We start from the raw sequence: 13,780 nt of genomic DNA on the forward strand, positions 1-13,780 counted from the left end.
CAATATCATTTTTTTTAAAAATAGAACAAAAATAATCAGCTTTGTATAAAAGCACAAAAGACCCGACTAGCCAAAGCAATTCTGAAGAGGAAAAAGAAAAAAAAAAAAAAACAACTGAGCTGGAGGCATCACACTACCTGATTTCAAACTGCAATGCAGAGCTACAATAGTAAGAACAGAATGGACTTGGCAGAACAACACACACACAGACCAATGTAACAGAACTGAGAGCCCAGAAATAAAATCATATGTATATGGGCAAATAATTTTTGACAAAGAAGCCAAAACCACACAGTGGAAAAAAGAAAGACTCTTCAATAAAAAGTGCTGGAAAAATTAAAAAGTCATCTGCAAAAGAATAAAGTTTGTCCCCATCTACGAAAATTAATTCAAAATGGATCAATGACCTAAATATAAGATCTAAAACAATAAAGTACATCAGGAAAAACAGGTACTAGTCTTATGAACCTTGGTTGTAAAGAACATTTTATTAACTTGACCCCATCCCTGACTGGCATGGCTCAGCTGGTGAGCATCATCCAGCAAAGCCAACGGTCTCTGGTTCAATGCCTATTCAGGGCACACGCCTGGGTTGTGGGCCGGTCCCCAGTTGGGGTACATGCCAGAGGCAACCAATCTGTGTTTCTTTCACACGTTAATGTTTCTCCCCCTCTCTTCCTCCCTCCCTTCCCCTCTTTCTAAAAATAATCTTTTTTAATCTTAAAAAAAAAACCAAAAAGAATTTGACCCCAAAGCCAAGGAAGTAAAGGCAAAAATAAAGGAATGGGACTATCTATATCAATCTAAAAAGCTTCTGCAGAGCATGAGGAACCTACAACAAAACAAAAAGGCAACCAACTACATGGGAGTTGGTATTTGCAAACAACAGCTCTGACAAGGGGTTAATATCCAAAATATACGAAGAACTGGTACAACTCGACACCAAACAAAGAAACAATCCAATTAAAAATGGGCAAAGGACCTGAAGAGACACTTTTCCCAAGAAGACACACAAATGGCCAACGATATATGAAAAAATGTTCAACTTCACTAGCTAATAGGAAAATACAAATCAAAACTAAAATGAGATACCACCTCACAACCTGTATAATGGCCATTACCAACAAGACAAATAATAACAAGTGTTGAAGAGATTGTGGAATAAAAGGAACCCTCATTCACTGCAGGTGGGAATGTAAACTGGTACAGCCACTATGGAAAACAGTTCGGTGGTACAGCAAAAGCTTAAGAACAGAGTTAACACATGACCCAGCAATCCCTCTTCTGGGTATTTACCCAAGAAATCCAAAAACATTTATTCACAAAAATATATGTACCCCTATTTTTATTGTAGCATTATTCACGGTAGCCAAGGTATGAAGACAACCAAAGTGTACTTTGATGAGATTTGGATAAGGAAGATGAGGTAGTATGCTATGGAATACTGTTCGTTCTTAAGAAAAGACAAAATACTACCATTTTTGACAAAATGGATGGGCCTTGAGAATATTATGCTAAGAAAAAATAAGTCGGTGAGAAAAAGCTAAGAACCATATGATTTCACTCATACATGGTACATAAAACTGAAACTCACAGACTCAGAAAACAGTACGGCGGCTGCCAGAGGAAAGGGGGCGGGGTGTGGTAAAGTGTAAAGGGGTCCAAATATATGGTGACAGAAGATGATTTGACTTTGGGTGGTAGGCACATAATGCAATATACAGATCAGGTATCATAGTAATGTACACTTGAAATCTGCTATGATCTTATTAATCCATGTTACCCCAATAAATTTAATTTAAAATAATATGTATAGAATTATATAAATATTTGGTTGAATAGAAATTATGCTGAATGTTGGAGATACAATAGAAAACAAAACAGTTCTTCAAGAAACTTCCAGTCTAATGGGGGAGAAATAAAAATCACAGGCAATTTAAATAAAGAATTAAAATACTGTAATATGAGCCAGTGAATCCTTCAGATGAAGACCTCCCTTAGGCTTAGAGCTGTGGTCAAAAACCTTTCCAGAAGAGACTGCAAGCTATCTGGGAGGTGAGCTGTTATTCCAGAGTCCCTGGGCAGGGACCAGCTGCTGCTAAGTATACTTTAATAGGGTAAACAGAAACACCTGTTATCTTCATGGTCCTAGAGTACAAAGAAGATACAGACAACTAAGAAAATAATAAACTAGCCCATGCATACTTCAACTTTGTGCTGTATTCTATGATGAGCACTGAAATGAAGACATGCAAAAAGGCATCAACTATAAATATGGTAATCTGAGAAGAGAATAATTAAGCTGGGTTCTCAATGATGAGAAGAAGCCAACAATCAGTCACCAAATTTGAAGGAGGGAGATGTTAGGGAACGAAAAAGCATCTACCAAGACATAAAAATATGATGGCACATCCAGGTGACTTTAAAGAGTTCAGCAGAGTTCGAGACCAGATACGGAAACATGGTAAGAATTGGGCCCACACAGTAAAGGTCCCCAATAATGTATGACACCGTTGTACCACTGTACCTTGTTTAGTGAAATTATCTCCGTTTCTCAAAATACCCATTACAACTATAAAAGGAAAAGGTCATGAAAGAAAAAGCCAAGAGCAATTATGTTAATGTCACATATTTAGAAGGGATAAATTCAAAAAGGAGAAGGAAACTGGAATTAGAGAAATTATAGGAGAGTGGAGAAAGAAACATTTCTATAAAGATTCAAAATGGAAAAATTCAATTAAAAAAAATTCAAACATAAAACTGAAACAAAGGAATCATAAGGACTGTGATGTCTGGTTCTTATGAATATTATCATTTTTTGGTTCATAATTCAGAGGTATAGAAAGAAATCCTTAAATCCAAAATGACCAAACCTTAAATCATTACCTTCACGTAAAGGAAATATTCCCCAAATAACAACAATCTACATGTTTTGATGAAAAAAATTTTTAAAGAAAAATCAGACTAACACAGTATTTTAAATTAACATTTGTTGTTGATTAATTACTCAGACAGGATGCCAGGCCAGACTACATGGTACTTCCAGTTTTTCTATACACTCTACGCATTTCTGATAAATGGGAAAAGAATAGATGACCTGGCAGAAGGCTCAGACAATAATATGTGATTTACAGGACATGAATGCAGCTACCATAAGATTTATCTGACAGCCCTCTCCGATAGTGGACTGTTGAGTATCCGATGGAATGATTTCTAGTCTAGAAAGTCTACTACTGAGTAGCCATACACATTATTTATTTATTAGATGTTTTGGGTTGAAACCATTTTTAAATGATGCACTTCACAATGCACAGTCATAAATTTAGCTTTAAACCCAAGAAGGGAGGTAGTGTTATTGGAATGTATGTCAGACTGAATTAGGATGAGCAACGTAATGCTTTTATAAAGTGGCCTTGAATGCAATGTCAATTCTTTCAAAAATGATATTAATGTCAAATGAGCAAGATACAAACACTTGACACAACACTAGAGTAATATTACTTGAACTATTTAACATTTTCTTTAAATGCATATAGGTTTCTATGAAGTTTATACACATACACAAGAAATACCAGGCACAAGTAAGTTATATGCTTGTAAAAAACTGAATCTAAAATATAATTGAGAAGTTGGTCAATTTTTTTCTGTGCATCAGAGAGTATACAGTTTCCTAAAAAATGTATACTGTCTTATTTTAAATAAGAAATCGATCACATGCTGGAGCTGAAGTACTTCTTGTATTATTTCATATGGAATTCAATACATGAATAAACCAAATTTAATAAACCTTAGTGTGTGTTTGTGTGTATATCTTTACTCAAAAGTATTTAAAGAAAGCTCCTCAAATCTAAATAATAACATTTTGCCTTAATAATATTAAAACTTAACTGGGATAGAATATGAAATGGTTTCCAATCAACCTATTAATGAATGAATGGATACTGAAAAATATAACCTAGTTGAAGCTTTAAGATATATAGTGACTTGTGTGGTCTTAATGATGGCAAAGCAAATGTGATCATTTCCTCATTTCTTAAATTTAGACTCTATACTCTCTTTTGTAATAAAATGTGGATAATTTTTAGCCCCTTGTTTAAAAGAATGCAAAAAATAAGTTTTGAATAAATTCAAGAAAAAGAATCGGAAGATGGCTGATTGTCATGAAATTAACACCAACTAATTTGTAAAGTTTTAAATCAAATTTGCAGATGTTATGTTCATAAGCATATCCCATTATTTATGTGATTAAAAAAAGAGTTTTTGACCTGATCTTTCGATCTTTGGCACTCAATCCTCTCCATCTCCTCTTAAAAAAATTAATTAAAATTTTAGCAAGATGCTAGCTTTTCACATCCCACCCTATCTCAGACTAAGAAAAATTATCAATCAAACTCAAGGCATCCCCACCCAGTATCTGCAAAATGTCGACTTCAAATTCAATTTCATATCTCTTAAGCTTTCATGTGGAAAAAGATAGTTCACTTCGTAACAAAATAAATCACTTCTGTGATTGCCAATCTGACCTCTTTGAATTAGGAAAATTCAAAGTGAAAAATGTAATTATCACCCTGGAACAATCTGTATACATCTGGAGCTAATTCTGGCTTCATTTTTCACATCGTTTTTCACACTGTGCTACATCTTAGAGAGATGCCATGGAACTTTTGAAGAACTCATAAAAAATGTGAGGGACTTCAAATAACCAATAATGTATTTTATTCCAACAAAAACCTTAAGACTGACTTTTGCAACTTACTATTCTACGTGAGCTTCATATTGCATCTGATTGGATTACTATTAAACAGCACTGTAATATCCATGACAAAGAGGTACATTAAAATATATCATTCTTTCTCTTTTCAGCAACTACACTCAACTAGTTAGTAAACTATATCTGAAATAGCTTTCCTGTATCAAGAACATACTCAATTCTTCTGCACTAGAAAGTGAAACTTCATGATCAGAATTCCTTCTCCTGTGAACATCCAAAACTGTAAGTGCCTGCTTCTTAAAAGTAAAGGGAGTTTCATGTCACTATAAGAATAGCAAATAGTAATTTCCCTCCAAGAAATAATCGTGCAATTATTTCAATTTAAATTACTTAATAGGAAATTTTATTCAGTTAGCCTTTAAATAAATGGAGTTCTCTTTAAAAGATTAAATTATAAATACATGAATCTCACTAAATCTAAGAATAATAAGCCCACCAGAAACATAACTACTCCTCACAAGTTCATTATAAAAATCCATTAGGTATAATCTCTAGAAGTAATTGTTCTTACTGCATTTTACTGACAATGCATAGTATTGATTTTTCACACCTTCTATGATTCTTTAATTTGTATTCATGAAATGTCCATCAGCACAGTCTAAATAAATTTGGCAATATAGGCACTAAAATGAATAAATCGATGCAAAGAAACATTAATTTTGCATTATCCTTATTCGTCAGGCAAGTAAACCATGAGAGTTGTAAATGAAGGTCAAAGGTTTTGAAATGGGTCAGAACCCTTGACCTCTAGACCAATACCCTTCCTATTAAAAAGGGCTATTTTAAAGTTTTAAGTAGGGGAATTTACTACCAGCCAGATATCATTTTTAAAAGACTACAAAGAAAACTCTCAATAAAAACATTCATCTATTTAATTGCAAAACAGAAAACATCCCAGGATGCATTGTTTTTATGTAAGTTTTAAAAAAAATCATTGAAGTTTACCATATGAGGTATAAGGTTTCTGAACACTGAAAGTAATTTTGCTTTTAGGAATTTCTTCACTACATCTTATGAGGGCTGCCGAAGTTTGTTGATGTTTTCCCAAATCTACTCTTCATGTCAAAAATAATTAGCAATGACAAGAATTCAAAATTATTTATCACTCCTTTTATAACCTCTGCACAAAAGGGAAGTAAACCCATTATTCCCAGGGGAGTCAAAAGTGGCACTCCACGAGGCATACAAACAAATCTGTTTCTATAACTTCAATGCACGCAGTAAAAAAATGTAGCCATCTCAAGATCATTTAATCTGCACATTTTTAATGTGACCCTAGAAAGCTGTTTCTATTTCATCTAACCAGTTTATCTCACCTCTAACTTCAAAATTATCAGCTAGTATCAAAGACAAGGAGTAATCCTTTTGCAATACAAATAACATTATTTTAAAACTTCAAACTCAAAACTCTATTACAGCAAAAATTTCTCATAAAACAATTAAAACTTCCTTGCAAAGTAATTCACGTTATTCTTGAATTCAACATTATTCTTGTCACTCACCTGTGAACACAGTAGCATAACCAACTCCACAACTGAACTACTAGACTTCATGCAAACCAGACCTATTTTGAAGAGAATTTAAAAATAAAATTACAAAGTAAAAAAGAAATATGAGGGATTTATTTGTTATACAACTTTGCCCAAAGTGGGCTTTAAAATAAAATTTAACATATCTGGCTAAGAACCAAAAACGTACACATTTGATCATATGAGTAAACAAGGTACTTTGTAGTTACTTTAAACTTGGCATCAAACCTACCACAATTCTTTACAAACTATTTCTTTTCGGCTTTCAAACTACAAAAACATTTATTACAACTTCATATATAATGACATTTCACGATACTCATAGAAATGTGCACAACATATGCCATATTGATCCATATCATCTACATTCTGTTTGGAGAGAGCTGATTGTTCTACATGCAGAGAAGGGAAATGGCTCCCTGACCTTTGCTTTCTCCACCACACTCTCTCCCTTCAACCCTCCAGCTATCAATCAAGTTTCCATTTTGTTTCATGGCAGCAGACATCCCAAACACTCTTATTAGTACCTTGACCTGTGACCTCACACTAAACCTTAACAGAAGTGCAAGCCGTTGTCTGTTATACATTCTTGATTTCTTATAAATAAATTCATTTACATTTTCTTTTATGTTTCATTTGGGCTCTCCAAAAATATCTCAGCAAGGAACTGCTATACAATTATCCAAAGAATTCTTTAGTTTTGATTACAAATGAAATCTAAAGGAGTTCATTCAAAGAACATTTTATAACCAGCATCTTAAAAAAGGCCAATAATTAAAAACACTAAATTACTAAATCACACTAAATCACCCTACTCATAATCAGAGAAATTATAACTGTTATTCTCTATTTTTCTAGGCAAACACAAGTTTAGATTCCATTGTTTCAAAACCAAAATAATTACTGGTGGCCTTTACATACTTGAATTACCTCCTTTCCTTCTCCACGTTAAAGCTTGTACAGGCACCCTATCCCATCTTATTCCTTTCCTTTAGTCTCTGTGCTGAAGTGCTTTCTTCCCTTTTAGTCACGATACTCGTAACTACTGATGGCACAGGCTCGTGTTCTTTAGCCTCACAGCTTTCAAGTCAAACAGGTTGTTCACACCCCTTCACCTTTTAGAAAAGTCAGAACCATTTTTCACAATGTCTCTGTTTCATCAAGCAGGCAGGTCACTACCTAAATTGTGGTTTCCGCAGAGCTAAGATGAGTATACCTCCTCAACCAATGCCAAGGCTGTAAGAGAGGGCACGGCAACTACCTCCCTCCCATTGCAGGTGTAGCCCTCTACTGGTCTGAAACCTCGTCACTTTTCATAAAATACAACCCAATACAGGAAGTTCCACATACTTCAACTTCAAAAGCCACTACTTCTTTCTACAACTAGGTCTATTCTAGGGTCACCAGAATCCCTACCAACTTTATGGCAAAGCATTTGGGCCCTCATCTGGTTCAGCCTTCTGAGTCTACTCGGATAATAAACAATTGTGATAAAAACAGTCTTGGGGCATCCAAAGTTGGAAAGATTTATAGGTGATCTTTTTGTCCCCTTCACAAAATATCATAGACTGGCTCAATACTTATATACTTAAAAAATTATACACTTCAGTCCATTTCTCAATAGTAAAGGTTAGCAATCCAGAAGGCTGATGCTACGCAGTTGGATGTAAAGATTTAGGAGTAAGTGTACACACTGCTCAGCAAGTTGACAGTAAAATGTCAAATAACATTTCATAATTTGATTAGAGCAAGCTATGGGTTTTCTGGAGTTGGGTTTTGTATATTTGGAAAGGGTGGGAGTGGGGCCAGGATGGACATACTATGTTAAGTTTTAAATGAGAGCTTCAGAAGACAAAAGACACCTTATATTAGACTTACAATGTTAAGCTCCCTGCCCCCCTGCTGAACAGGCAGACACTGTAAACACAAATGTATGAGCTCGGGAGTGTATAAACAGGAGATAATCCCAATAAAGGACTTTGTATGAGATGGTACAACTTAATCACATCTCTATTTTTGACCTAATTTTTTGCTTTTGGGTGACAGTGGCCACATGTATGAAAATGCAGTAAATGAATTCTAAGCCAGGAAAGCTGTCTTCATATTGACATTTAGACTCTAAGAATTATCCAGAGGAAGGCCATAAAAGAACACCTGCAGTCAAACTGTAAATTGTTGCAGAAGTAGCAATTTTCATTTTAAACACACACACACCCAACTACTGCCCCAATTAGTAGAAAGTGAACAGGTTACTGTAGGCTCAGACATGCGAATAGGCCCATAATCTGACCTCCCTAAAAGGCTCCCAGAATAAATGTGTTCAGTTTGGCTGGTTTCATTTTTGGTTGATTTTTCAAAAATATGGAATTTTAGTCTCTGCAAAAAAGACAAACCCAAGTTGCTAAGCCAAGAGTTTTATAATCTTTTGGAGTTTCATGATCAGAGACCACTAGAATTTCTTTACCAGAGGTTACGTCTCCTACCTCTATGAGCATTTCTTCCCCTTGGTACTAAACTTGGAAACATTAAGTGACTTACTAGATAGTATGCTAGCCATGCCTGAACCCACTGGTTTACCAAATCTCACAAGTACACTATGAAAAACTGTCACAGCCATTTACCATCTGGAATAAGATGGACCTTTAAAAATAATGTATTTTAAGTCCTCTTAAATAATTTACAGAAAGAAAGGGATGATGATAAACATTATTAGGCATTTTAGTAAGAATTTAAGCACAATAAATTCACATTCTTTTTCCATATTTTCCTGGCTTTAAAGGTATTTGTGTATCTCCTGAATGAGAAATGTCCTTTGGATATCAACTATCGTTCCTCGTGAATCTGTAAACACGATACCCATCTTGTGGATACTAACTCTACATTCCAAATACATTTCTAGTAAGTTCTAGCTCATCATTAACTCTAGTCCCCCTGCTTGAACTTACATCATTACATGCATTAACTGTGGAAAAGTGGGATCATTCAAAACTTTTTTTTTGAAGAGAAGATAGCCATCTTCTTTGCTTTACAACTAAAACATATGATCTTCTTTAGATTTATAAACACCATCTGGAATGATCAATCCGCTGAATTTTTTCATTTCTGCGTGAACTTTTCCTTCTAGTCATCTCTGTGTATGCACCTACTGGCCTTTAGCTATTGTTCTCCTAGAAAAGGTACCAAATAAATTGTGATGCAAAATGGTCACAACAATGGAAGAATACTGCACCATGCCTTTTGAGTAAACTGAAATGTTGCAGATTTCTGTCACAAAATATCATATACATTTTATAGAATGAATTTCTTCTTGATGAATGGCCTGCTGAGAAAACCAATTTCCTTTTTGTCTACAGATACACGCTGTGCACTGATAAATTCTTGAGTTTGGTAAAATTCATGAGTGCTTCTCTTTGTCTCTTTAAATTCATCCTCAGATGGTCTAATAATTGTAAAATGTTCCCTTCTGTCAATTTTATTCACCTTACCATTATGAGCAGAAAAATGACAAATTCTGAATTCTTAAGTATATTCTATTTCAGCTAAAAATAAGACCATGAAGATGGTATCCACAGATTTCTTTTTATACCAATATTTCTCTGTGTTCATTATCACTCTCCACCAAGGAGACATCTCAGAACATTTCTTCTTAATTCTGCCCTCCTGAATGTTAATACTAAAGATATACTGTACAAACGTACTGTGGCCCACTGAAAGATCATAAACCATTGTATATATAAGATATTTTGCCCTCCCCAAACACCTATTTTTGCCCCCCCTGAGAAAATGAATCTCTCTTCTTAAAATAGATGCAACGCCATAAGAAAACTGTGGGTGATCCAAGAATGACGATTTGTTTTCCTCTGGCACCATTATTCTAGGGGCAATTCCAGTATGGTTGTTTTTTTATTTTAGTCTTTAGTGAGGTTAGGAATAATTAATGAATAATGATGGAATAGAAAAATGTTTTAAGATGTAGCAAAATTAAGATCGCAAAAACCCCATAATGAATCTTAAATCTATAAAAAGTATTCAATGAATACACATATAATTGTAAAATAAACTTTTTTGAAGTAATTTTTTCTTGGTTTTTGAAGACCTCTTTAAAAAAATAAAATAAAATTCAATCTTACAAAGGGTACCTGAAAATGACACTTAATATCACTAAAATTTAGACAATTAGAAAACATGATTGTAGGCATGATGTAATATGAAGTATTACATCTAATTATACTTTAAATCTAATTGCGAGTCATCAGAAAATACACGGGATAGAGAAACCATTAAACGACATCACCAAGAAGCAACAGACACAGAGTACCAAACCACATAACATTCTACAGAACAGCCAAGCAGATTTTTTCAACAGGTCAACAGCATGAACGCAAAGGGAAATCAGGGGTAAACTATTTGAGATTAATAAGGACATAAAAGGCATAACCAAATGTAATAAATTGATTTTGTTTAGATCCTAATTAGAAAAAAATTATAAAAATACATCTTTTAAATGAAGATGAATATGAGCTGAATATAGATGACATCATGGACTACTATTAATATTTTTAGATATAAAAGTAGCAATTAGTTATATAAGCAAATGTCTTTATAGGATTTATGAATTATTTAGAGGTGAATCAACATAATATCTGGAATTGTTTTAAATACTAAAGCAAAATAAGGGAGGTGAGTATAACAAACAATTATGGCAAAACAAAGATGATTTGGGTTGTTGGTAATAATAAATTCATTGATATTGCATTTCCTACTTTATAAATATTTAAAATACTCATTTTAAAATTTTTAATTAAAAAATCATTTTAATAATTTAAATGTAATAACTTTTCCAGTGCCCAGGCTCACAGCTTGTCACTGGCAAGGACGGAATTGAAAGCAAGGCCTGTTGCCGTTTACTCCAGTTCTTTTCCTACTGCACCATGCATGCTGCGGTCACCTCTACTCAGAACTGGTCTGTTTTATAATGCAGAGAATTCCACCCAGAGAACTCCAACTTAAAATACACACGTAAGTTACATGGATATTCTTGCATGTTTGCTGGTTTTCTGAATACAGTGAAATGAGGAGGCACTGCTCAAGCTTACAATTGAGCAACAGTGCATCATCTTCCTTATCATTTTATCAGAATTTACCAGTCAAAAAACTGACTCAAAATTTTGTTCAGGGATTGTAAATTGGCAAGTTTACTACTTCTGAGTATCTAAGGTAATCCTATTTTATTGGATTTATTATAAAATTTAAACACAAACTAAAAAGCAACAATGTCTTGCCCTGGGGGATGTGGCTCAGTGGACTGAGTGAGGCTTGCAAACTGAGTGGTCGCCAGTTCCATTCCCAGTCAGGGCACATGCCTGGGTTGTAGGCCAGGTCCCCAGTTGGGGACATACAAGAGGCAACAGATCGATGTTTCTCTCCCTTTCTCTCTCCCACTATAAATAAATAAATAAATAAATAATAAAAATTAAAAATGTCTTGCTAGACCAAGAGGCTATAATTAATACATTAATTTTACAGTAATGAAATAAAATACAGATCGTAAGTTGTCATCACTTTAAAAAATAATTGATAAGTGAAATATAAGTTAGGGAAAAGTCCTTCTATTTTTCATTTAGTTCTTTCAAATTTTATTATATCATTATATATAGTACACAGTTAAATAAATTATATCTTGCAGCAAATAAATTTGCACCCAAAATTTAATTAAATATTTCTAAATCCTGAACTTTCTTTTTCAAATAAATTCAATGCTACTATTTGACTCTATGGAAATGAATCACTCAGCACCAACTCCATATACATCTGCAGCAGAGATAATAATGAAACACCTACTTTAGCTAGTTTATTACTTATAAACAAGTATTTTAAGGGTCAAATAAAGTACTGATATTCTATAGTTAACACTCAGATACACATACACTGTTATGTCTTGCATTTCCATTATATCCTTATTTCTACCTAAAAAAAGGGACTTTTTCACAAGTCTTAAGAAATGTCTTGGGAGATCACTCTACCCAACAAAAATCTGTAGTAACTAAAACTGTAAGTTGATATTTAAAGAGACCGAAATTCAGATAATTACACTTTCCCATGATTTTTCAGCTTTAGGAGAACCACAGTGTCTAACCCTAAACCAGTAACCATGGGCACAGATAAGCCAGATTTAGCAAAGTTCTAGTCCAAACACGTTTGAATGCAAAAATCAATTCTACATTATCACTGCTGAAAGTCCTCCAGTTTCTCCTTTAAAAAGAATTCTAGTTATAGAGCGAAGACTGGTATTTTGAAGTTGGTCTGTGTTGAGCTCTTGAACAGAAGTAACTGTTCCACGTTGACCTGGTACCTGCTGTCTGAGGAAATTCAGTGTACGTCTACGTTCACCTGGTTGAGTTACCCTCTTGAACACTTGAAGACATGCACTGCAGGGCAAGTGCCCTGTGTAAAATAAAAATCTTAAATGACCCAATACTCTTATCCCTTCCACAAACAGCATGGTTTCCATCCACTCAGCAACCTATTTCTGCATGCTGTCTAGGCGGACTCAATTTCAAAGTACCTTACGTAGAAAAGACCCGGTCAACCATGTATAATATGTGCAGGATACAGTACGATATACTGTTATCCCTAGATTCTATGAGAACCCTTGTAAAAGTTGAAAACATCTTAACAATGAAAGCCCAAGCATCTCTCATTACCCATTTAAGTTTTTAACCTTGAAATTTAAATATATATTTATATAAAATGAAATAAAGAAAACCCACTTACTTGTTCCTTCTATAAGCAGTTCTTGTCCATGGCTACCCAAAAGTGTCCGAGAAAGAAAAGGTGCAAAATCCACAAAAATCTCTCGCAGAAGAGGAGCTGCCTTTTCCAAAGCATGTTCAAGCCTCTCTGTAATACTAATGTAAAGATGTTTAATTAACTGGTTCATTCATTAGAATTTATCAATTCTCTAGTTTTTAAAATGAGCTCTCATAGCACTGTACAATTACAGAAAAACTAAGTACTACCTAACGACTCCTCGCTGCTGTGTGCAGCACTCCTCCTGCCCGGACTGCCCTCGTCTTATACGGCCACCCCCAGCCCTGACAAGTAACCTGGCTGACCACCACTCCAAGCATCGGCTCTAGTGGAAGTCTCTTTTTTTGTTTGTTTGTTTTAAAGATTTTATTCATTTATTTTCAGAAAGAGAGGAAGGGTAGAAGAAAGAGAGGAAGAGAAACATCAATATGTGGTTGATCATATGCCCCCCACTGGGGGCCTGGCCCACAACCCAGGCATCTGCCCTGAGTGGGAATCAAACAGGTGACACTTTGGTTCACAACCCGCGCTCAATCCACTGAGCCACACCAGCCAGGGCTGAGTTAGCCAGGTCAGAGCACTGGATTTTAGCCTTATCAACTAAACAAACTCAATATATCAAGTCCTTATCAGATTTGTCTATTAACCACCAAACCATCAACACCTCCAA

At 34.6% G+C, this 13,780-nt stretch overlaps 1 protein-coding gene across 3 annotated transcripts in view; it reads right to left on the minus strand.

Annotated features, from left to right (window-relative positions):
* LRBA (LPS responsive beige-like anchor protein) overlaps positions 1-13,780 on the minus strand; it is a 503,590-nt gene that overhangs the window by 355,208 nt on the left and 134,602 nt on the right. For all 3 annotated transcript variants that reach the window (XM_053911800.1, XM_024569215.3, XM_045202618.2), the window contains exons 33-34: positions 13,075-13,208; positions 6,274-6,335 (exon numbers count right to left, since the gene is read on the minus strand). In XM_053911800.1, coding sequence (XP_053767775.1) covers positions 6,274-6,335; positions 13,075-13,208 — 196 coding nt within the window. The remainder of the gene's footprint in view (positions 1-6,273; positions 6,336-13,074; positions 13,209-13,780) is intronic.

The sequence above is a fragment of the Desmodus rotundus genome, chromosome 9, assembly GCF_022682495.2.
Source record: "Desmodus rotundus isolate HL8 chromosome 9, HLdesRot8A.1, whole genome shotgun sequence".
NCBI classification, from domain to species: Eukaryota; Metazoa; Chordata; class Mammalia; order Chiroptera; family Phyllostomidae; genus Desmodus; species Desmodus rotundus.